The following is a 24686-nucleotide window of genomic DNA, read 5'->3' on the forward strand; positions in this document are numbered from 1 at the left end:
TTACAAGTCTTTCAGAATTGCAAGGTGGGGATGGTGACCCCTCCTAGTAGCACTGAAGGTCCTCTGAGTCTAAAGCATAATCAGAACTGGACTGGGTTTTTGTGTGTGTATGTGTGTGTGTGTGTGTGTTTTTTTTTACCCAGTATGCATCACAATCTGATCACTCACCTGTACCTTTGGGGAAGGAGGGGAGACTCTTCCTGTCTCCAAAGGCAGAGTGGAAAGCATCATTCACTTGGCGGGAGACCCCCTGAGAGCAGACAATCAATTTGATTCTTTGATTTAACTCAAAAAGAAAGTGAAAGCTATCTAAGTGAAGTGATTTCTTTAGCAGTCACATAGCTGGCTGGGGTTCGATTAACTCTGAGAGTCCACCCCTGTTGTCAACTTCATATCCTTTCTTCTCACAGTATCCGGACTTGGTTTAACATTTTATAATACACCAAGCACATTGTGATCAGGAGCAATCCCATGCTCTAGTAGCATTCCTGATTTACAGCACTGTTGCTAACCTCTGTTCCTACAGTTGATAAGAAATGAGAAAATTGTCTCAGTCAATATCCAGCGTTACTGTTGAACCAGTACAGTATAATTCTATTGTCATGTTTGTGTGTGTGTGTTGCAACAACTAAATACCTAAGACCAGATCATTCATACATAATGAAAAAATATTTCTCATAATTCTGACTCAAGATCAACGTGCTGACAAACATTGGTGAGGAGAGGGATGTATCCTCTAAGGGAGATACTATACCATCATATAGTGAAAGGTGTGTGGTCACCTATCTATCTATCTATCTATCTATCTATCTATCTATCTATCTACCTATCTATCCATCCATCTATCTATCATCTACTTAGCTATTTGTCATCTATCTCTCTGTGTGTATACATATCTAGTTTGCCAACACACACACACACACACATATATATACACACACACACACACACACACACACACACACACACACAAGTTATTGTATGCTCATCACTCTACCAAAGTTGTTCTACACAGATAATGCCTGGCTAAAGCAAGCACACTAAATACCAACTAGTGAAGAAACAGTTAGAGCAGTCAGAGCCTGTAAAAAGACCACCAGAAACCACAGATTTTGAATTCATGTGTGTGTCAAGCTAAAAGTTGTTCATCCAATTATTATAATTTTAAAATGTAAGCATAAGATTCCAATGTGGACAGCAAAAGGAAATAGTACAATTTAGTTCAACAAAGAAGGTGGTGGCAAGTGATAGTGGACCTCTGTTCTCCAGATGTGGCCAGATAAGTAAGCACACTCGTACACACATACTCACATGAGCTCACTCGTGCACATACACAACATGCATGTCATTCAAAATCCCATCCCATGCTTTAACTGCTTGAGCTAATTAATCATACTTCTCTCATATTGATTACTGTCTCCTCTGTAGTTCTTTCAGATGTTGACAATTCAAATTTGAATGTTAAAAGATGAGAGCAAACCTCACAAAAATGTTTATTTTTTTCTTGGAGACATTATAAAATCTTTAAGAACGCAAGTTTATGCTTCAGTGAAAAACTATCTAGTATACACATTTCCTAGTATCAAATTCATCAACTTTTTAGGGAGAAGGCAAGAATTATGTTAGTGATTGCTACATATAGGCAAGTTATCCAGAGGCCAAAGATCCTTTAATAAGCAGTTTTTTTTTTCAGTTAAGATGAAAGTGACATAAAACCAATCACTTTCAAGTGAATAATTCAGTGGACCCAGAACAATTTCTACCCACACATTGATCAGTCTGAGGAAGCTACAAATAGATCCCCAGCAATATGGAAATTCACACAGGAAATATGGGTGGCATTAATGGACAATCTTAGAAGGCAGCAAGGCAGGTCACACTAGGAAACAGAGGCACATTCCAGTCGCACGTTTGTAAGGAAACGACTAAAGAATTGATTGTTAACTGCAAAATAGTATGTCCTAAAAAGATGAAATACATTCTGTGCTCAAAAACACGAATCCTGACTGGGTGCCTTTTAAATATCCACTATCCGATATCATTTCTCTTTCCAACTCTAACATTTAAGGAGAGTGCTTCCTGTGAGGGAAGCACCTTGTCGTAGCAGATTTTGCTATCAGAAAAGGCAGGCAGACTCTCTGGGTTATCTAGTTGGGGAAGAAGCTTGGGTCACTACGTCTGAATGATGATCATCTTAATAGTGATCATGTGGATGAAAATAAAAGCTCTGGTTATAATGAAGATTTTCCTCCCTCATCCCTTCACGTCTCAATTTAGAAGTGCATCATGCCTTCTCCCTGTGTCTGATGTACTGCTAGACACTGAGCAAATCACGCTAACACAGTGTGTGCTCCAGTAATACCTTTTGATTAACACATATGCATATGTCTTACTGGTTCAATGATACTGTTCTGTACGTGTGTTCAGTGCTGACTGCTCGGGGTTCAGTAACCCATCAGGAGGCTTGTCCCTCTCTTTGAGAATCATTAATGGCCTGTAGTCCTTCATGTGGGGAGTAGGACCCTGTGAAATTTCTACATCTGTATTGGCATACCAACTGAGGTTGTTATTATGCACATCTTGTTTGCTAAATTGTATTGTTATTACCTGGGTACTCACTTCTTGGAAGTGAGTCCTGTCTAGAAGACACTAGCAGTAGGCATGCTGGTCCTCTGACGCTTAGAGTCTTCAGCCCCCTTCTACAGTATTTCCTGATGGTGTAGGGGTTTTGTTGTGGTTGTGGCATTTGGGTTAGGATACCTCATGTTCACATATTCCCTATTTCTGAGCTGCCTTCATTTCACATCTAGTGGCTTACTAACTGGAAGATAGCGCTGCCTTCTTTATGAAGCTGGCAAGTGCAGAAGTCTTAGCTTCTGCATCCAAGTTCTCAGCTGAGGTTAAAGTCTCTTAGCATTTCAGCGTTTTCTCTGATTTTCAATATTCATCTTTCCTGTTCTGTTCTGTTCTGTTTTGTTGTTGCTGTTGTTGTTGTGTTGTTTTATTGTTGTTGTTGTTATTGGTTGTGTTGGTGGTTATGGTGGTGGTGATGTGTGTGGGTGTGTGTGTGCATGCACACACACATGCATTCCACCTTTACACTCTCACATACATTACATTTTACAGTTCCTTCTCACAGATAGTGAATGAGGAAGCAATGCACATTTGGTTGTAGACCTCTGACCCATGGATCCAAACACAATTGTGGGGTAAGCTTTCTTGGGGAGCTGTATTTCTGACTTGAAACCTGTTAAAAGAAATACAGTGAGGCAATTAAAACAATCAGAGGCCAGAGAGGTCTTTTATGGGGTTAGAAAGTTTAAGAACATTGGTAAAAATAGTTTTGAGGAATCTAAATTATTTTAAAAAGGAAATCTTTAATTTAGATTTTATGAATTTTCAAGTGGTAATAGATTTGTCTTTATAATTAAGGTAAGAAAATGACTTTCCTCCCAAGAAATGCTAGTATTAATAGTTGCATGAAATAAAGAGCTATGTCAATTAGTTACACTCAAGGAATATCATTGGGCCATAGAGCAAAAGTCACCACCTACAGAACTCTACCTTGAATGGTTGCCTCTCCTTGACCCAGTGGTTGGTAGATTGAGAAAATCTGCTCTTGAAATGACAGGGGCAGGATAAACTGCCTTGACCCAGACCTCAGGGAGAATTTTCACCAGTAATTTCCAAAAATTTTCCCTGACATTCAAGTGGTTTGGAGACAGAAATTAAGTTACCACCACCCTGCAACAAAGGAGTAGTAACATTTTAAAATGTTAAGCCCATTTTGTGAATTTACAAAGAATCATCTAATTGCATGGGTGCAATGGGAAAACAAATCAAGGTAAATAAATGCTGCAGAAGAGGAAGACGTATGTTCTGTGGATTGTTAATGAACGCATTTGTACTGAGTTAGTAGAGGAGAGGTAGCTGAGCGCTGCTGATGTAACACTGGGTGGAGGTGGGGGAGTGGACTTTTCGTTGCCACCAGTAGATGCTACTTTACAAACTTCAGGCTGATACATAAAGCCCTAAACAGTTCAAGATGCAATGTTGATAAGAAGCCTTCAAAGACACAATTATATATAAGACAACAAACCAACTCAAAGGATGCACAGGAGAAAACCAGAATGCATACAGAGTTAGCAGGTACAGACTTTCAAACTATCCCGAATGGACTCTGGACATGAATAGATAGTATTGAGACTACTGTAAGCAAAATGAGCTGCAAGTAACAACAAACAAACAAACAAAAAACAGGCAAACTGGAAGAATTATGAGAAATAAACAAAAATCAGTAAAATACAAAGGAAGGAAGACTTGAGAGGCTCTGCCAGAGTATGACAAATACAGAGGCGAACTCTCGCAGCCAACTATTGAACTGAGAACATGGTCCCCACTGGAGGAGTTAGGGAAAGAATTGAAGGAGCTCAAGGGGGTTGCAACCCCATAAAAACAACAATCCCAACCAACCAAAGCTCCCAGGGACTAAACCACCATCCAAAGAGTACACCTGGGCAGACCCATGGCTTCAGCTGCATATGTAACAGAGGATGGCCTTGTTGGGCACGAATGGGAGGAGAAGCCCTTGGTCCTGCCAAGGCTGGACGCCAGTGTAGGGGAATGTCAGGGTGGGAAAGTGGGAAGGGGTAGGTGGATGGGTGGGGGAAACACCCTCATAGAAGAAGGGGAGGATGGGATAGGGGGTTTATGGACAGGAAACTGGGAAAGGGGATAACATTTGAAATGCAAATAAAACAATATCCAGTATAAAAAAAAGAAGGAAGGAAGAAAGGGAAATGACATCAAATAGGAAGATGCAACAATTCTAAATCTACGTAGGCCTTTTAGTATGGCTTTAACATATCTAGAAATATAGGAGCACTCATGTAGATGTTTTCAATGCAAATCTCAGAGCTGGAAGTGGGAATTGCCACCACAAGCAGTACATTACTGATCACAGAGGAACTAAGCCTGAAATCTAAAGGATAAATAGGAATGTGGGAAGCATAGGTATGTGTGAAAATTGAGAAATTTCTTTCTAAGTCATGGATCAAAGAACAACTAACTCACTGTGGAAATCAGAAAGCATGTGAACCGAATGACCTCAAAGCAAAAGAAAGACCGGAGATGATGAGTTAAGCATCCAACATAAGAATTTAAAAAGGGAATTCAATTTGACACAGAGAAATTAGATGGAAGATAATCAACATTAGCCAAAGAAGTGATAGAAGAGAAAAAGAAACATTAGTAAAATTTAAAACGGTAAAATTTAATATTATATATTAAGATTATATTATATATATTAAGATTAACGTGAGAAAAGATACACACTTGCATGCATCAATATACATTGAAAGGGAAATAAAAGTCATATTTACAAATATTAATGAACAGATGAATAGAAGTTTCAAAGACTTTAGTACACAATGAGGAAGAAATTGTAACCTCACAAATGTTAAGAAACAGTTGAAATAATGACATCGGATGTCATTTTTCATTGGCTCTGTGAAAAACATTATGTTAATGACTTTACCTTCATGTCCTTTATTTTACCATTCTAATGGATAACCACTCTTTCTATTCTCTGTTTTGGATACAGAGTGTGGCTCTAAAAGACATTTTGTCTAGTGTCTCATGTCCATTGAGTAGGTTAATCTTTACCTCAGACTGACTTATGGCCTGGAAGTCCAAGGCTGCAGTGGACAGCAACACCTCTCCTCACTGGATCAGATGGACCAGATGCCATGGGAATCCCTTAGTCAGCACCAGGTGAGCATCCTCTACAGTCTCCCTCAGAGCTTTTCTCTTCATCCCTATGTCCCTTTCTCCCTCTTCCTCCACCACCATGACTCCTTTTTCTCCTATGTGACCAGAAAAGCAAGGGATTTTTTTGTTTGTTTTTTTTTTGTTTTGTTTTTTGTTTTTTGTTTTTTGTTTTTTGTTTTTTTTTTTTACTGTATGGAAGAATTCGACCTCTCCATGTCTCTACAGGAACTTACGAGTTGGGGGTAAATGCTGATCCATCCTCCCAGAACCACGGCCCTTCACTCTGATTGCGAGATAGACCTATCCAGAATGAGTTAACACGGTGAGAAGATGTTTGGCTTTCAATGAACTCCTGTAGTAAAACAAAAATACAAGAAAAAAAAGCACATCAAGGGGAGCCTGAAACAGTGCTACAGGCATTCAGAGCCGAATGAATCCTTTTACAGAAGGATGTTCATGTAAGATGACAATCTAGAGAGGACTGTCAATCATTGAATCTTGTTGAATGTCTAGAGAAGTACTTTAGAGTCATTTTCAATTTTCCCATTAAGAACAGATTCATAATGTTAATAAAAGATGTGAGCTAGGGAGATGGCTCAGTGGGTAAGAATGCTTGCTGCAAACAAACGAGGACCTGAATTTGAATTCCCAATATCCATCCAATATGCATCCATGCATGCTTTTAACTCCTGTTTGGTAGGGGTTGAAGACAGGAGAGTCCTGGGGTTGGGTAGTTGTAATCCTAGCTCTCAAGGTTCAGTGCACACACATACACAGGCATGCATGCATGCATACATACATACATACATACATACATACATACATACATACATACATAGAAGCACTCACACAAGTTAAAGGGAAAACATATAGTATCAATATTCTGCCTCATTCAAGAAACTACACAAAATCCAGCAGTGTCCAGTTCCCAAGCCTCTTCATGGGAAATGGGCCATCAGTTTTTGCACAAGTAGCAAATGCAAAGTCATAATAGCTTTACCAAGGGACACAATGCTGTGGATGAGATCCAGAGCCTAACAGGTGTCAAATAAGCACTCTTTCACAGATCTATGTCCCCTGGTCTGTACTGCATGCTTTACAATTAAAATAATCAAGGTTTCAATGAAGACTCTTGAAAATTGGTCACAAAAAAATGGGATGATTATTTGCCAATTCCAGGTTGATAGCAAAGGCCATGTGAATGTCTAATATGATCCTCTTCCTTGTCTGTGTTCTTACTTTCATCAACTTTCACAAGAAATGCAACTCTTGAGTATGGAGTTACAGATGGATAAAAACAGAGTAGTGAAGATGTGCAGATTAGAATTGTATTATGGGATGCTTTCTGGCATTCTCACCCACCCTTCCTTCAACATGTATTGTAAGTCCTCCTGATTCTACAGAATTTCTTGTTAATACAGGTGCTTCTAAAATTTCATCTTATTTGTTATTGGTATTTGATGTTAGACTTTTAGCAACTGTTGCTTCTCTTTTAAACTGTATATAGAAGGGTTACTTTTTAATCCTCTTTGCCACTTAGAAGATATTTCTGCTCCAGATATGTGTGGGTTAAGATGGAAACTATGTATCAAAATTAAAAGAAAAAAAACTAAAACAAAACAAAAAAAGCCCACCTCTTTGCCATCCTCAATATTTTACAGAAACCAAACAATTGATAAATATATTGTCATTGCTGATATTTTCTTGATATTAAAGTAACAAGTGGACAGTTTCTCTCCTACACTTCAACTTTGAAAACTGAAGTACAAATATACAAATGCTAAGAACCCTTACCACAATATTCGAACAATCATAAAGTGTGTCTTAAAGTACTTGATTTAACATTTTCATTTGTTTTGTGCATGTGTGTTGGGTGGCATGCCACAGTGCTCATGTGGAGGTCAGAGGACATTTATCGAGTCTTTTTTTCCCCTTCTACTATCTGGGTTCTAGGAACCAAATTCAGGTCAAGCTTGGTGCCAAGTGATACTTTGCAAGCTCTGAAATCTGATTCCTTTCAAATTAATTAATTAAAAATAAAACCATGCATTATGTACTCGGCAGGCCTACAGCCTAATTTTGCAGCCACATAAAATGATGATATTAACATTGTTAGTGCAGGAATCCCTCTTGCTCTGAAGAATATAGACCACAGGTAATTACAGAAATGTGTGCTTACAAATTCTTTTGCATTGTCTATCTTCAATAGATGAGCTCCTAGCTGGGAACAGTGTCTCCTACTTCCATACCAGGAATTTTCTGAGAAGCTAAATAGATAACAGCTCTTGGCATGCATGATCCAATTGGGAAGGCAAGGTCCAGAAAAGACGCCTGGAAGGAAAAATTAATATCATCAAATTCACAGTATAACAATAATTCTCTTAGTGCACTTTCATGAATACCTAATAATAAATTTTCATTAACATATTTCTTTATCACATCTTTATTTTTGACACAAATTAGATGATAATTTTACAGAACATATTAAAGTATCTTTGCTCGTTTAAAAAAAAATTAGAGACTAAAGAGGTGAATTCAGTATTCGAGAGCACTGATCACTACTCCAGAGAATGTAGGTTTGATTCCCAGCACCCATATGAAAATTCATACACATTTATAACTTCAGTATCAGGGGACTGATAACCTTTCTGGCCTCTGAGGGTACCAGGCATGCAAGTGGCACACAGACGTACATGCAAGCAAAACATATAAACATTTAAAATTTAAAATCAGTTGAGTAATTATAATGTTTTAAATAGATGACTAGACTTATCTTTTCCATCATTTCAGATTTAGGCCTAGATTCCCTTTCTGTATTGATTCTGTGTAAAACAGATACAAGCAAAAGCAATGGCTACAAACAGGGGCTCTCCTTGACTTAATTTATCTTATGAAGACGCATAAATGTAATTGTTTATATTTCAAAGGCTCTTTTGTATTTTGTTAGTTGAAGGCAGTGGGGAGGTAAGTTCAGAGATGGAATGCTGAAGGGAAGGCATTGAGTCCATTATGAGGCAATCAGAAACACAGGATATAGAAAACAATTGTTATGAAATCAAACAAATGCCGATTGAATGTGCTCAAATGGGAATTTTTACTGATGTGAAGGTCTGTCCCTTCTGTATATTCTTAGTAGCATTTACAATCTACAGTGTCTCTTATACACTTCCCGCCCTTCATCCCCTTTCCCTTACATCTCTTTCTTATTCTAACAACATCACTGTAAAAACAATACCAGTTCCGTAAAGGCACTGAACACTGCACTGCTCCTTTCTTTGCATCAAATTACATTATATCTGGTAGGTTTTGGCACACAGCCAGACAAAAGCAGCTACTGCTCCTTTTAGTAAGTTAAAGAGCTGTGGATTTGTGATGCCACTTTACCAGCTCTCTGGCAGGGTATGTTATGCTACAGAAATTGTTAGACCTGCTTCCCTTGAATGCATTGTTATTAGATGTAAATACATTCCCCACCCCAAGCCTCAGTACCAGGAAATGAACCTCTGGAATCCAGGATCCCATTGCTCCTTTAGTTCTGCCCTTGCCTGTAGTTTGGGATGCCTTGGAGGGAGCCACCTTCTCATCTAAAGATGGTTCTGTGGGTTTGTGGTTCTCCTTATTTCTTGATGGGAAGTTGTCTTTCTCCTCTGGATATCTCCCTGAATTGAATCTCCGAAATGCTTCATATGTCACGAACAGCAAGAGTGACAGAAAAGAAAGTCATTGTGCTCTGCTTGAAAACTGAAATGACAGCACCCATATTTTATGGAAGCACATAGGGGACACCTATACTTAATGAGAAATAAATGGTACATCACTGACAAAAGGACAGAGTCAAATGGTTCACGCATAGATAATATATGAAATACACAGAAAGGCCAGTGAGGAAGGTAGCAAAAAGAAAATGACATAGATCTAACTGTGAATTGTAAACAATTTTAAATAATAATTTAACAAAGTAATACCTTTTGCTTTCTTCAATTACTTCAAAATGCTAGCTAGCAATCTGAGAGTTACCAAACATGGAATACATAGAATGTCTCTGTTCTCAGCAAGCATTTGACTAATAAGTGACGAAGGTTCTTTGAAGGTATCATATAACTTTATCGGCATAGGATTCACGAAATATAGAAACCTAAAGAGATCTATTAAGTCTTCACAAAGCATCTGCTTAGTAATTTTTCAGTGCCTCAGGCAATACTTGGTAAAGTTAAGATATTCTTTATTAAAGATCATGTGTAAGATAATTCCCATGTATCATGAGGCTTTCAAAAAAATTACACACAACTCATTTTAACTTAATATAGCTGTCTTCTAAGGAAGATTGTGTTTCTTTTGGCTCTGCAAGTTTCCCTCCACTAACTTATACTTTAAATTCCACTTTAAAAAAAGTCACCTATCTATGTAGAACAGTAGAGCAATATACTGAAAAGTATGTGTTTTATGAAGCAGATTTTCTACATTTCTTATAATTCCACCACTGACTAGCTTATAACTATGGAAGAGTTAATCTTCCAATTTCTAAATTCTCCTATAACTGAGACAAATTAATAGCACAAACCCAATGGGGTTAATGTAAGGATTAAATGAAGTTATACACGCCAACCCCTTGAGAGAGTGCCTGGCATAAATTAATTTCATAATCACTGTCCGTGCCTTTATCAACCTCCCTCACCCATACTCACCTAGGGCACCCAGCACTGCTGCGACCACTACTGTGAGCAAGCACAGGATTCCTAAAGCTACCGCAATGGACCGCCAACGAGAAGATGGAGCTGGGCTTCCTGGAAAGTCAATGAGATGAGAAAGAAAATGAGGGAAGACTGTGGAACTCTTCAACAGCTCAGCTCACTGAAATGGGGATGGTTCTAAAAGGATCAGCAGCCACTAGGCTCTACCAACTTGAGACTCTAGAATTGCAGTGTGAGTCTCCATTGTCCTCCAGATTCAGGTTGCTTCTTCCTCTCTTCCTTCTGCTATGGTATCATGGTCATAGTAGGCTCACAGGCTATTCTATAGGCCTGGGCATTATTCATTCCCTGAAGTCCTACTTGGTTATAAATCAAACAGCTTTCTGTAGAAGAAGCAGCACCAACTGCTAAGGACAGCTTTTTCTTCTCATTTATATGATGCATGATTTAAGCAACTTATTTTCTCTATGTCCTTTTTAAATTTTTGTTTTTATCTTCCAGGTTTGAAATTGGATCAATAGCACCTTCGAATACCGTTGTTGATAGTGAGCACTTTAATTTTCACAGCATAAGCATATAAGCCTTGCCCCTTCCGTCAATTAACTTCTGTACTATTTTCCAAGCAAATTTCACAAGAAAGGAATTGTGTATGTGGTTATAAGAGGAAAATAATTGCATAATGTGAACACCAAAAAGCAGAAGAAAGCCAACTGATGTTAGAACCTGTGAGTCAACTCTTCCTTTAACAGTGAACTGACTTTGTTTTTATTTTTTATTTCTTATTGGATAGTTCATATATTTACATTCCAGATGTTATTCCCCTCTTCCACCCCTCCTCCCCCTGCTTCTATGAGGATGCTCCCCCTCCCTCCCACCCACTCCCACCCCAACACCCTGGCATTCCCCTGCACCAGAGAAAAGAGTCTTCACAGGACCAAGGGCTTCTCTTCCTATTGATGGCAGACAATGCCATTCTCTGCCATATCTGTAACTGGATCTAAAGGTTCCCCCATGTGTACTCTTTGGTTGGTGGCTTAGTCCTTGGGAGCTCTAGCTGACTTTGTTTTACGCTTATGACACCACCAGCAGGAAACCAAGTCATAGAGCTGCCCAAGAGGTGACCCGGAAAGAGACTAAAACACTCACTTTATGAGGAGATGCTTTAATATCCTCTATTCTTGTCTTGTTTCTGTTTTAATATATATCTCCTGATAATGAGACATTTTGATGTAGCATGTCTTTTTCATTACTGACTAACTTCCCATTTTATAAAATCCAAATTAATCTCTTAACAAAAAAGTATATTATATTCGGGATTTAAAATCCTTTGACTCCTAGCTTCTCTTGAATGCATTCATTTTTATTTGCCACATATTCCTCCATGGTTTTATCCCCTACCACTTTAGCATCGAATGTTGTACGATTGTACAGTTTGTTTGTTTATCTGTTTCCTGGCCCCCTCACGAGTTACTAAAAGGCAAACAAAAAGCAACTCTATTAAAATTCTTTCATTTTTCTCCTTTACTCATGTTACAAGTGTCACTTCCCACCGAAGAAGTAACTATGACCGCAGAGTGGACTAGTCCTGTTTTCTGCCACAAACTAAAAGCAGTTTGTGGAAGTCACTGCACTATATGCAAATCTATCTATCTATCTATCTATCTATCTATCTATCTATCTATCTATCTATCTATCTCTTGATATCCCAAATATATATCAAATATATACTATATATCAAATATATATCAAATAAATACTATACATATACCAAATATATACCATATATATACCATATATGATATATATACATATATATATATATATGAAAATATATTTTTGTAGGAAGTCCTACAAATCAAGAGTCTCTCCAGGTCTCTACTTCTGTTATTTCACTAAATAAGAATGAAGGTACTATTAGCAGAAAGAAAGTGGATACCTTTCTCTGATTTTACAGGTCTTTTGTGGATGTTTCGAGTGCCGAAGTCTAATTGAGTATATCCATCTTCGTCCATGTTCTCTATTTGAGAATGATATTCCACTGCTTCACAGGACTCTACGTAGGCAGAGCACTTGAATGTTCTTTCCCAGCAAAATAACTACCAGGATGAGGATCTCTAAACCAAACCCTGAAAGAGCCCCTTCCCTGAGGTTCATGGAGCTCAGCCTACGTAGTCTAGCCAGTGCCCAAAGCAGGAAATGAAAAGCACGTTGGAGTAATTTCCCCTTTTGCCTCTAGATCCTGTTTCTGGGGCTGGCATTTCTCAAGAAAACTGAAATGTGTGGTATTTTGTGATCACCTCCATGCCTGTATGTAGATTATAATCTTAAAAGACCTCTGTTACACTCCCCATTGAAACTGACACGGTCAATTGGTATGGCCATAGGTAAACTGTTAAGCAGTTTGGGTATCTTGAATTCAACATTGGTTTGTTAGAACTCTGCTGGCATGCACACATCCTTTCATGTGCCCATACCTTACATATGTATGTATTAAATACTCGATAATGGCCAGGAGTTGGCAACATTTGCAAGAAGGTTATCTACAAAGAAGTTTCTTACCTCAGGGAGGAAACCATGGATGAGTACCTAAGGTACATTACTCTGGCAACATAAAGCGAATGATTCTCTTTGAGGCTTAAGAAAGGAGTAAACATTTATTGGTAGTGACTCTGTCTTCTGTACAACAGAGCACAATGCTTTCTCATTCTGTCTCCCCCTCAAGACTTGTACTTCAGTACATATTAGCCCTACTATTTTCAAATAAGGAGAAAAAACATGGATTCTCAGAAGACAGGAATTTCAAAATAGAACAAGGGACTAGAACGAAGTCTCCTAAGATTTTAAGACTTGGAATTGTTTACCGTTGCACTGGCTTCATTTTTCTGGACTTTTTATGATGCATATAATTGACTGAAACATAAGGCTAAATTCTCCATCTCTCTCTCTCTCTCTCTCTCTCTCTCTCTCTCTCTCTCTCTCTCTCTCTCTCTCTCTCTCTCCTCTCTTGCAGTTCACACATTAATAAAATGTGATCAAATCAGTCAAGTTGGGAAACAACTATCATTTGATTACTGCTATAGGTCAACAAGGAGGATATCAAAGAAATGAGGACAGACTTAGTTTAAGGATACCGTTGCATTGAAGAAGAAAGTTCGAGCTGAAGTCAGAGTCCACAAAACAAAATTTGGAGACTTTTTCAAGGCCGGAGTGTGCTAATGAAAAGAAGCTGTGGTGGTAAAGGGACATCCAGAGTGAGGCTTCACCAGGACTTGTCAATTGGCACTTGCTAAACTAAGAAACTCCTCCTCATCTTTAGGACTTGAGTCAGTGGTACACCTTGGAGCAATGTACTCACCTCCAACTCCCAGACACTGGGATGACGAGCAAGGATGACCACCCTCAAAAGTTTGCCCTTGAGAAGACTGTTCAGGGTAGTGGACTTCCCATGCCAAGGACAGAGGAAATATACTACATTGCAAATCCCAAACATATCTGCTGTAAGTGTGGATTAACCTACCACCTGCTGCCAAGAAAGATGGTTTTTTGTTTTGGTGTGCTTTTTTTCTTTTTGAGACAGGATCTCAAAAATGCAACATTCTTCCTGATCATGAGATAACAAACTCAGCTCTGACTTAAGAAGCAGGTAGCACTACCAGTGTACTTGTGTAGCTACCTCAGGCTTTTGGACCATCACTTCTTAGGAACAAAGTCCTCAGTAACTTGGAAGCCATGATGGGCCTGCCAGGTATTCTGGTGAAGGTGGGAGGGGTTGTTATCTGAAAATGAGCATCCACTTCTCAAAGTCTAATGTGGAGAGAGATGATAGAGAACTCAGCAGCATGTGAGAGTCTTCTTCTTCCATAGTCTGACACACGAGTCTTACAGACTACTCCTGGACATGTCATAGAGGGGTTGCGCCCATCTATTCTCAATATCCATTAGCCATTCAATTCAATACTGCAATGTCTGCAAAGCAGCGTGGTGAGAGGTAGGAATTCTACCACCAAACAAAGCATGCTGACATCCGAGAAAAACGACACAAAAAGGAAGATGATCCTGGCACAGGCCATAAGATCTTCACATGAGAGGGAGGAGGGAAGAGATCCTCTTTCAGTGTCTAGAGGAAAAGAACTTGCGTATTTCATAAGAAGACACAGACAAGTGAATGCAAGCCAATAGTCCTTGCCAAGTTCCCCTCAGTCCTCACTAATTAATTAAACTCTGTGGGTCACTCATGAAACGGAGAAATGAAAGTCTGAGGGGGTTGTTGACACCATAACCTCCTGTTGGGGATGGTAGTGGGCGACAAAGGAGTATGGGGCATGAAAATACTTAAGTTTCATCACATAAATATATAATGGTGTCAAACAACAAAACAATAAAAAACAAACAAAAAATGAAAACTTGCTTCTAAGAGTTAAGAATCTTAAGTAGATTCAACATATTGATACTTCCTAAGAAATTTATCTGTTTACTCAACATAAATTTTTAATGAATATACATACTTTAAAAATCAATAAATTATCATTCTTCAGTTGACAATTCTCCTTTTCCTTGTTTTTAGGTTAGCGTACAAACCACTGGGCTTTCTGGTGACATTTCTATCCACGTATGTCATTATACTTTATTCTCATTTTTTCTCCTTCCTACTTATCTCTGGTTAGGAACTGGGTGTTGTATAACCTTGGCATGAGAGACCATGAAGCAGGATGATTACAATTTCAAGGCCAGCGTGAGCTACATGCAACACTGTCTTAAAGAACTCATCTATTTATGCCTGATATAAAGGTAAGTGATAATGCTTCAAGAGCAATATCTTAGATAGTCTTCTATGCAACAGTTAAAGCCATCGTGTGATGCTTCAGTCTATGACCCTGAAGAGAAAGAACATTCTCTTTCCAGATACTCCAGCACAGTGCCTGGAGCCCGACAGGGAGACAACCACGCTCCTCGTGGAAGTCATCACGTTGAACTATCAGCATGTCCAGCTTCTAAACCCATATGACGATAGGATTACCTCTTAATTGCCCTGGGAAGATAAAAGGAATCGAAGAAAGAATGCTGAATGCTATATTCAAGGAGGAAGTATTTTATTCATCATTTTGTTTTGTTGTTTTATTTTAAAAGTGGGAATATATATGTAATTTATTTAATCTAAATTTTTTTGTCTTTCATTTAATTGAAAGTCATACATTTATCAAGTATGATGAGATGTTTGGGTATCTGTGTGGACTGTGCTTTTCTTGGGTATTTATCTGTGTGCCTTGAGTGACCTATGTTTTGTCCTTCATTCTTCTCATGCTGGTTCTTCCTTTTTCCGTTTCATTCACTTTTAATACATTTCTAGCCATGGCTGACCTGTCAGATGTATTGACTTTTACTTCTTCTGCTCTTGGTCAGAATCATACTTAACAGGAAGAATGTAAAAAGGAATGTAGTGTGGATATCCCTGAGAAAGGTCTCAAGACTGCCCTAGTTGCCAACAACAACACTTCCAGTAACTTTTGTTGTGTGTGGAGGGATGTTACACACGGTTTTATTTAGAACAAAGTAACTGAGCTTAACACACTGGCAGCGATTCGCCTGGTGTTCTTACAGAGAGGAGCAGGCATCGGATCACAGTGTAAATAAATCACCAGTGCAGCTTCTAAATGCAGGATCCAGAGACACAGCAGGTGGCGGTGTCCTTTCTCCTGTGCCTGCTGCAGAGCGACTGAGTGACTTTAAACGTGTTTCGATTTCTGGGCTGGCTTCTTCATGTGAAAATGTCTATCGAGATCCTTGTAAGTCGAAAAGATCGGGAAGACTGATGAATGACAATAACTCTCCTATGGCGTGTGATCTAGGCCAGGCTGGTGGGAATAACTCAAAATGTTTAGCAAAAAAATCACACAGCAAATAGTCAAAGTGGTAGCGCCATCTACAGTCTTGTCTTGGCTATTTCACGGTAAACTAGACTAAATCCTGTCTATCAGCGTGGGAGTCAAGCTGCAGAATTTAAGCAGTCAGGACCTGAATCAGGGTGGAAATGCTGCTGATGGTTGCTGTTCCGTGTTTCACAGCCGTGGTTTTTAGAAGTCGTTTACCCCCAACCCCTTTGGGCTTGTGTTGCTTAGCCATAGTCATGCATGTCCATCTTGTTTCTAATTTTTAAAGTCTACTACCAATGTACAACTTTCCCCATCGACAGAAACTTGTCTTGTTTATTATCAATTCCAAGTATCTGAAGCAATGACTTCCCCGTGTTAAATTAATACAATTATACATGTGCTTGCTTTAAATCCTTTCTCTTTCTAAACACAGACTCAGCATCAGGGGAATGGTCTGTGTATCTCTTTGCTGTTCATATTGTTTCTACTACAGAAAAATTCTCTTTAGAATTAATTCTCGTTAAACAATCACCGAGTGAATGGATGCATAAATAAACTAAAGAAATGAAAGAACTATAATCCACATCTCTTTGTCAAGGCTTATTAAAATAATGGAAGAGTGAAAATGCTTGATACAATTACTTCGTTATCTAAGTTAGTGAAGTATGTTGTCAGTACTTTTGTTTGTTGGTTTGTTCTGGTTTTTGTTTGTGTTTTTTTTTTTTTTTTTTGCAGCCATCTTTTCACTATGTTGCCTTGGCTGGCCTAGAAGTCACCATGTCGACAAGGACAGACGAAAACTCATAGATTTCCACTTGCCTCTGCATCCCAAATGCTATTTCTATCGTTGTGGTTGAGGCGGGGTCTTAACATGTAGTCCAATATTCTAGTTTTATTTTGTTGCTGTTAGGGTGACTTGGGGAGGAAAGGCTTGGGTCTATTAGATTACATTTTCGTGCAGCTAGTCATCATTGACTGGGAGCTAAGGTAGGAACTTGGATAGCTAGTCACACCATAACCATAGTCAAAGGCAGAGAGAAACAAATGCATCTTGTGACTGGCTTGCTTACTTACAAACTTTTTTATGCAGTCAGGAACCTGCCTAGGGTTGGTACTGCCCATTGTGGACTGGGACCTCCTACATCAATTACCAAGACCCTCTATCAAGGCAATCTGAGCTAGCAATTCCTCAGGAAAGATTTTCTTCCCAAATAGTTTTAGGTTCTATCAAGTTGACAGTTAAAGCTAGCAGAACACTCAGACTGGCCTAAAAACATAGTCCAGGTTGACCTTGAACACACAACATTCTGGTACTTCATCCTCCTAAATTTAGTCATTGCAGGTATGTCCTGCTGTATTCTGCTCTACATGGGTTTTTAAATTACAAATTAGGCATTCTGTTATCATTTCTAAAATATTATTTATTAGGTGGGCATATACTCATAGGAGAATTACTTAACTTTGATATCGATACCAAGTGACATAGTGCTTTACAAGCAATCTTAGCTTTTACGAACAGCTTAGCAAAAACAGATGATTTGACATTTATGAATATACTGAGCTGGATTTTTGCTGCCAGTGCTATGAGATGTTTTATTGGGCTTAAATTATTCATGGTGTAATTGATTTGCTTATTCTGTAAAAGTTAAATTATAAATGAACTGCCGGGTGTGCTTGGAATGAAGTTAGGCAACTGAGGAAGAGCGGAGGCATGTGGCTGTTGGCTGAACCATAACACAGACCATTAAGTTTCAATATGTTGTAACTGAAGGCCAGTTTAATAACCGTAAAAGCCCAGATTGCTCCAAGTCCACACACAGCTCAATTGATAACGCAACCACATCATTCCTTTCAAGTCAAATCCTTATTCCTCTCCCATTTTTTCCTATCTTCCCGCAGGAAACTGGGGCTCTGTCAGTTTCTGGTTGAAGATATCATCTACAGATTAATGCCTTGCCCGTCATGGAGGAAGCTAATGCAGAGGGGTAGGCTTCAGGGGGATTTACAAAGTAGTTCCAGGTACAAAGATAGTGCCTTTGAGGAGTGGTGACATGACTCAGCTGCCTAGTCTCATGACCCGAGTTTGATCCCAGGGTGGAAGAAGAGGTCTAATTCTCATAAGTTGTCCTCAGATCACTATGTGTGTCACAGTACATGTGCCCACACTATGTGTGTCACACAAAATAAATAAATGTAAATTCAAAATAATTTACAGCAGTTTTGACATTAAGGTATAAATATTAGATACTTTATTTTCATGTATCTTTGTTTGTTGAGACAGTCTGACTCTGTAGCCCAGGTTGGCCTAGAATTCATTAGGTAGCCTAGGCTATCCTGAAACTCATAGCAATCATTCTGTCTTGAACTCTCAAGTATAGCTTCAAGATGAACTATTTTTAATTTGTTCAACTTACTTTATAAGTTATAAAAATAAATTAGCAGTAGATTCAGGAAAGTATCTGCTTGGCTCATGTTACCAGCCAGAGCAATACTGGATGAAGTTCTCTGAAGAAACACAGTCTTTGAAAAATATGTGTACTTGTATATTGTCTATTCCTCTACTGATCCAAATGTCCTGTGGAGCCCTGAGAAATCCTGCCACAAACTTCTAGATGAAAAATAAAAGAGGTGCCACTTGCTTTCTGTGTGCAAGACAGTACATTCCAGAGCACGGTATTTCAACAGAAGACTCCTAAATAACACACTCAGAGGTGAGCCCAATTGATACCTTTAGCTTATTCATTTACTAAGCATAAAAGTTTTAACATCTACTAAGAAAGCAAGAACATCTCTGTAGGGCGTTTAAAAGACAATAAATAAATAAATAAATAAATAAATAAATAAATAAATAAATAAATAAATAAATACTGTAAAGAATTGAGTTCTTTTTTTTTTTTCGAACTATCAAATCTAAGCACCGAAAATGCTCCATAAACAGGATAGACTCTCAGAGAGCTATGAGGTAGCAAGTGACGTTATGTTTGTGTCTCACCTGAAGAGAAGAGAGGACCACGACCGGTGGTCAGTAACTTGCCCTTGATAAACCCAGAGAGTCAGCAGCTGAATTTGATCTCGGATAGTCCGACTGCAAAGCCTTTGTATTAAACCAGCACGCTTATTTCACACTGAGGGAATGCTTATGTAAACAACAGCAATTTAATATCCGCAATCAGCAAACTTTCTCTGGGAAAAAAACAATAAACGAGCAACAATACCCAAAGCAAACAAAACAAAACAAAAATAACACTCCCCAAACTGAGATAAATGTTTAAAAATTCACAAGTCACGTTCACTTCACTGCATAAGTATTTTTAGTTCCACTTTAAAAATGTAAAAGAACTGTCTCAGCACACAGGGCATAAACGAGTGGCAGGAAAGAGCTGTATCTAGCTAAGACCTGTTTTAAATAATACCAAGGGCAGGAACATAGCCAAGAGTTGGGATCGGTATTCAGTATTCCGTGTATGAACCAACAGATACAACCAGGAGAGCCCAGATCAGGGAATCTGCTTCCAAACAGAGGCAATGATGCACCAGGCTCTCTGAAGGTTGCAGGGAACAGGAGCGATAATTCATATGCCGTCAGCGTGGATCCAAAAGATAGCTCTATCATCAGCTTTGAAATAGCAACTACACCACACAGCTATTCCCCCTTCAGTCTTAGACGCCAGTTTATTTTTTTTTTCTTTTTTTACAGTTTATTATTTTTTCAGCTGGATACATTTTGTTCAGTGCTAAAGCCCCAGCTTTAAAAAATTTCCTTTGGACTTTTGCCTAAAGCCAGGATGGAGGAATGGGGATTGGGTATGCCTTCCATCCAAAACTAAAAGTAGACACAAGGCACAAAGCAATCATTTTCAAAACAAGCTGTGAACGAACAATAAAAAAAAAAAAAAAAGGCAGAAAGGAAAGAAAATAAGCTCTGTGCTTGCCCAAGCTTAGAGTGTTTAGAATGTGGCCAAGGCATCTAGAGGGCAGGAGAGGTAAGAGGATGTTGGAGAATTCCCTAAGCAGAGTCATCTGGAAAGACAAAGAGTTCATAGGCAAAGACTGGGTATCAATACAGAGTAAGGTCAAGGTAGGGAAAGAAAGGAAAATGAAAGGTAAAGAAAGGGAAGGAGGAAAGGAGAGGGTAAGGGAGAAAGGGAGGAGGAAACAGGGAGGTTCTGTCCTGGCAGTTTCACAATGAGTTGTAAAACAGAGGTATCGCTATCAACAGAACACCGAGAGACACAAGGGACATTCTCACCCTTCCTCATGGCTTGAACTTACTCTGCTCCCCTTCCTTAATGCACACTGGCATCTCCCTAAGGACTGTGGCCAGGGTCTGGATGAGTTTGAATCCAAACTGAGTTTTCATTTCTAGTACCCTGTTTTCATTGTTTGTTTGTTTGTTTGTTTGTTTTGATTTTGGGATTGTTTGTGTGTTTGTCATCTCCCCAGTAGTAGTAGTCTCAAGGGGATGGTGAGAATAGTAAATTATGTGTCACATAAACTGAAGCAGTGAAGGCTGGGGAGGTAGCTTTGAGAGTAGACTGCTATGGAAGCCTGAGGACCTGAGTCTGGGTCCCCAGCAGATATCACAGGCATACAACCTCAGTGTAAGACTGTGGAAACAGGACGATTCGTGGAGTGTCCTGACCATGCAGTCTAGCCAAAACCGAAGTTCCAGGCTCAGTGGGAGAAACTGTGTGCAAAATAAGGTAGGAAAGTAACTGAAGATACCCAATATCAACTTTGGGTCTCCATGCATGTGCACCTGCATGGGTGAGCACCTCCGACCCTGGATACATACAAATGATAACAATTGAGAACAAAATACTTAATGTTCAGAAAGACAAAGTTGTTCACCCGGGCGTCTATAGTCACGGAAAAGACTTTCACAAATGGTTGTGAAATAAAAGTATCAAACAGAAAGGAACAATAATAGTTCATCCCTATCGGACTTTCACTAGAGGAAAAGGAAGACTCTGCCTTAACAGATCAGGGCACTTGTCACCAAGCTAGATGACCTGAGCCCCATGAGTGGCAGCATATAGTGAAAGAACAAAAGAAAGAACCCCAAATTGGGACTCTCGCTCCAGTCTCGGGATGGCGGCATGCCCCAGGAAGCTCGAGAAGCCATTCATGAAGTGATAACAAAAAGACAGCTTTATTAACGAGATCTCGGGCCGACACCGAGGTCTCGGGCCGACATGCCACTCCTCTCACGCAGGAGATAGAGGGCTGACAGCCACGAGCCTCTAAAGGTGGGGGTTTATATAGGGAAAGCCAGGGAATTTTGCGTGGTTACACAGGATTGGCTAATTCAAAGGACTCACAGTTACTTTTGGCAGGGAGTTACATCAGCAAAGAGTACATGCTACCTAGCCGCTCAGCAATGTGGGGTGGGATGATCCATCACACTCAGCAGGGAGATGACTCACCTCTAGGGAGTGAAGGAAGGGGAGGGGGTGGCTCCAAATGGTCTGGCAAGCCCTATAGTCTCCCTCAGGTAGTCCGGACCTTGCTTATGATTAACTTTTTGAAATTTAACTCTTCAATAGTGGGAATAAAAATGCAGCTCCCCAGAGTTTTCCTCTGGTTGTGCATGCTGTGGTACACACACATACTCACCACCATCATGCACACGATAAATAGTATACGTTAAAGAAAGAACAAAGATCTTTAGAAAACATGCCCCATGATGAAAATGTTTATCTAGAGATAAAAATGGACATAGACTAGCAGGCTGGATACAAAAACAAGACCGACACATGTGGGAGCTGTATTGGATTTGGGCCTGGTCGCCTGGTAGATTGTTGGATGAAAACCTCTCCCCTGAATTTACGGCACAAGAAGTTTGCATTCACAGAATGTTTCCAGCCTGAACAAGATCCTTCTGGGTCTCCAGCAAGGTTTGACCCCTGCTGAGCCCTGCCTAAGCCTTTTGTTCCTAACTAGGAGCAGTCTGGCCGGATACTTCTCACCTGAGTCAAAGAATAAGGCTGGCCTTCCTGGTTATTTCCCTAATTTATTCAGGCCACGTAGTCGGTCCTTTGTTACCCAAGTCTCAGCCAGGGTTCCCCACTGTGCTTCGCAGATACCTGCTAAGTGGTATACTTGGGATATATAGTTTGGACAATAAAGAAACCAGAGCCTTTCCTCTTCTGGCTTGACTCGAATAACCTGTGTGTGTGTGTGTGTGTGTGTGTGTGTGTGTGTGTGTGTGTGTGTGTTTCTTTCATCCCACAGGCTTTTGCCCGACTCTCGGTACTGTGTTGGTGCAGGCGCCGACAGACACAGAATTTTGCTGCACACAGGAAACATATCACAATGACAAAGACAGATATTACCTCAAAGTAAAAGGCTGGAAATTATTTTTTCTAGGCAAATGGTCCCAAGAAACAAGCTAGAGTAGCAATTCTAGAATCTAATAAAATAGACTTTCAATCAAAAGTTATCAAAAAATAATGAAGGACACTAAATACTCATCAAGGGAAAAATCCACCAAGAGAAACTCAATTCTGAACATCTATGACCCAAATTCAAGGGCACCCACATGTGTAAAAAAACATTACCGGGGGTTGGGGATTTAGCTCAGTGGTAGAGCGCTTGCCTACCAAGTGCAAGGCCCTGGGTTCAGTCCCCAGCTCTGAAAAAAAAGAAAGGAAAAAAAAATTACCGAAGCTCAAAGCAAACATTGAATCTCACACAATAAAAGTAGGAGTTTTAACACCCTACACTCACCAATGGATAGATCATGGAAACAGAAACTAAACAGAGACATGGTGAAATTAACAGAAATTATGAACCAAATGAACTTAACAGATATCTAAAGAACGTTTCATCCTAAAACAAAGAATATACCTTCTTCTCAGTACCTCACTGTACTTTCTCCAAAATTGACCATATAATCGGCTACAAAACAAGCCTCAACAGATACAAGAAGATTGAAATAATCCCATAAATCCTATCAGATCACCACAGACTAAGGCTGGTCTTCAATAACAACAAAACATCAGAAAACCCACATATACATGGAAGCTAAACAATGCTCTACTCAATGATAACTTGGTCAAGGAAGAAATAAAGAAAGAAGTTAAAGACATTTTAAAATTTAATGAAAATGAAGGCACAACATACCCAAACTTATGGGACACACTGAAAACAGTTTTAAGAGGAAAACTCATAGCTCTGAGTACCTCCAAAAAGAGACAGGAGAAAGCGTACATTAGCAGCTTGACAGCACACCTAAATGCTCCAGAACAAAAAGAAGCAAATACACCTGAGAGGAATAGAGGACTGGAAATAATCAAACTCAGGGCTGAAATCAACCAACTAGAAACAAAAAGAACTATAAAAAGAATCAACAAAACCAGGAGCTGGTTCTTTGAGATAATCAACATGATAACTAAATTCTTAGCCAGACTAACCAATGGACACAGAGATGGTATCCAAATTAATGAAATCAGAAATGGAAAGGGAGACATAACAAACATAACTGAAGAAATTTAGAAAAAGAATCAGATGCCACTACAGAAGCCAATGCTCAACAAAACTGGAAAATCTGGATGAAATAGAAAATTTCTAGACAGATACCAAGTACCAAAGTTAAATCAGGCTCAGATAAACCCTCTAAACAGTCCCATAACCTGTAAGGAAGTAGACGAAGTCATTAAAAGTCTCTCAAGCAAAAGATCCCCAAGACCAGATGGTTTTAGTGAAGAATTCTATCAGACCTTCAAAGAAGACATAATACCAATACTTCTCAGAGTATTTCATAAATAGAAACAGAAGGAACACTGCCTAATACATTCTGTAAAGCCAAGAAGAAAGATCACACCAAAGTGTGGGTGCTACAGTACTCCTCAGTATGGGGAAGAGAATAATCTCTGGGAAGTAGAGGGAGAGAGGGATCTGAGAGGGAGAGAGTAGGGAGAGGGAAAGAGGGGGGGATTCAGATATGGGGAAGAAGTAAGAGGGTCAGAATTGTAGGTGTGTAGCATTGGGGAGGAGGGTCTGGGGGTATCCACTAGAAAGTCCCAGATGCTAGGCACCCAATAGCTTCCCAGGACCCAATAGTGAGGACTTTAGCCAAAATACCCAACAAAGGGGAGGTAGAGGCTGTAGAGACCATGTCCAGTGGATAAGCACGGACTCCAGTTGAAGAATGTGGCCACACACCCACCTCAAAAATATGAATCCAGAATTCCTCCTGTCGAAAGGAAATGCAGAGACAAAGTGTGGAGCAGAGACAGAAGGAAAGGTCATCCACAGACTGCCCCACCTAGGGATCCATCCCATCCACTGACACCAAACCCAGACACTATTGCTGCTGCCAAGAAGAGCTTACTAACAGGAGCCTGGTATATCT

The 24686-nt window shown here is 39.5% G+C and overlaps 2 protein-coding genes across 6 annotated transcripts in view; both read right to left on the reverse strand.

Annotated features, from left to right (window-relative positions):
* Clec1a (C-type lectin domain family 1, member A) overlaps window positions 1-3247 on the reverse strand; it is a 32546-nt gene extending 29299 nt beyond the window's left edge. For both annotated transcript variants that reach the window (XM_087658929.1, XM_087658931.1), the window contains exon 1: window positions 169-3247. The gene's annotated coding sequence lies outside the window, so the exon portion shown is untranslated. The remainder of the gene's footprint in view (window positions 1-168) is intronic.
* Clec7a (C-type lectin domain containing 7A) lies at window positions 1470-12639 on the reverse strand. 4 transcript variants are annotated; one of them, NM_001173386.2, is made up of 6 exons: window positions 12397-12600; window positions 10455-10553; window positions 9315-9449; window positions 7949-8100; window positions 6003-6121; window positions 1470-3247 (listed from the first exon to the last, which is right to left on the reverse strand). In NM_001173386.2, exons 1-6 carry the CDS (start codon window positions 12470-12472, stop codon window positions 3121-3123), a joined length of 708 nt encoding a protein of 235 aa, NP_001166857.1. In that variant the 5' UTR covers window positions 12473-12600; the 3' UTR covers window positions 1470-3120. The 4 variants fall into 4 exon arrangements, with proteins under 4 accessions (NP_001166857.1, NP_001430670.1, XP_087515170.1 ...); XM_087659044.1 differs by lacking the exon at window positions 1470-3247 and adding an exon at window positions 3565-3744 and having other exon boundaries at window positions 12397-12639; NM_001443741.1 differs by lacking the exon at window positions 9315-9449.
* Between the last annotated feature and the right edge of the window lie 12047 nt (window positions 12640-24686).

This window comes from Rattus norvegicus, chromosome 4, assembly GCF_021556685.1.
Source record: "Rattus norvegicus strain SHRSP/BbbUtx chromosome 4, alternate assembly SHRSP_T2T, whole genome shotgun sequence".
NCBI classification, from domain to species: domain Eukaryota; kingdom Metazoa; phylum Chordata; class Mammalia; order Rodentia; family Muridae; genus Rattus; species Rattus norvegicus.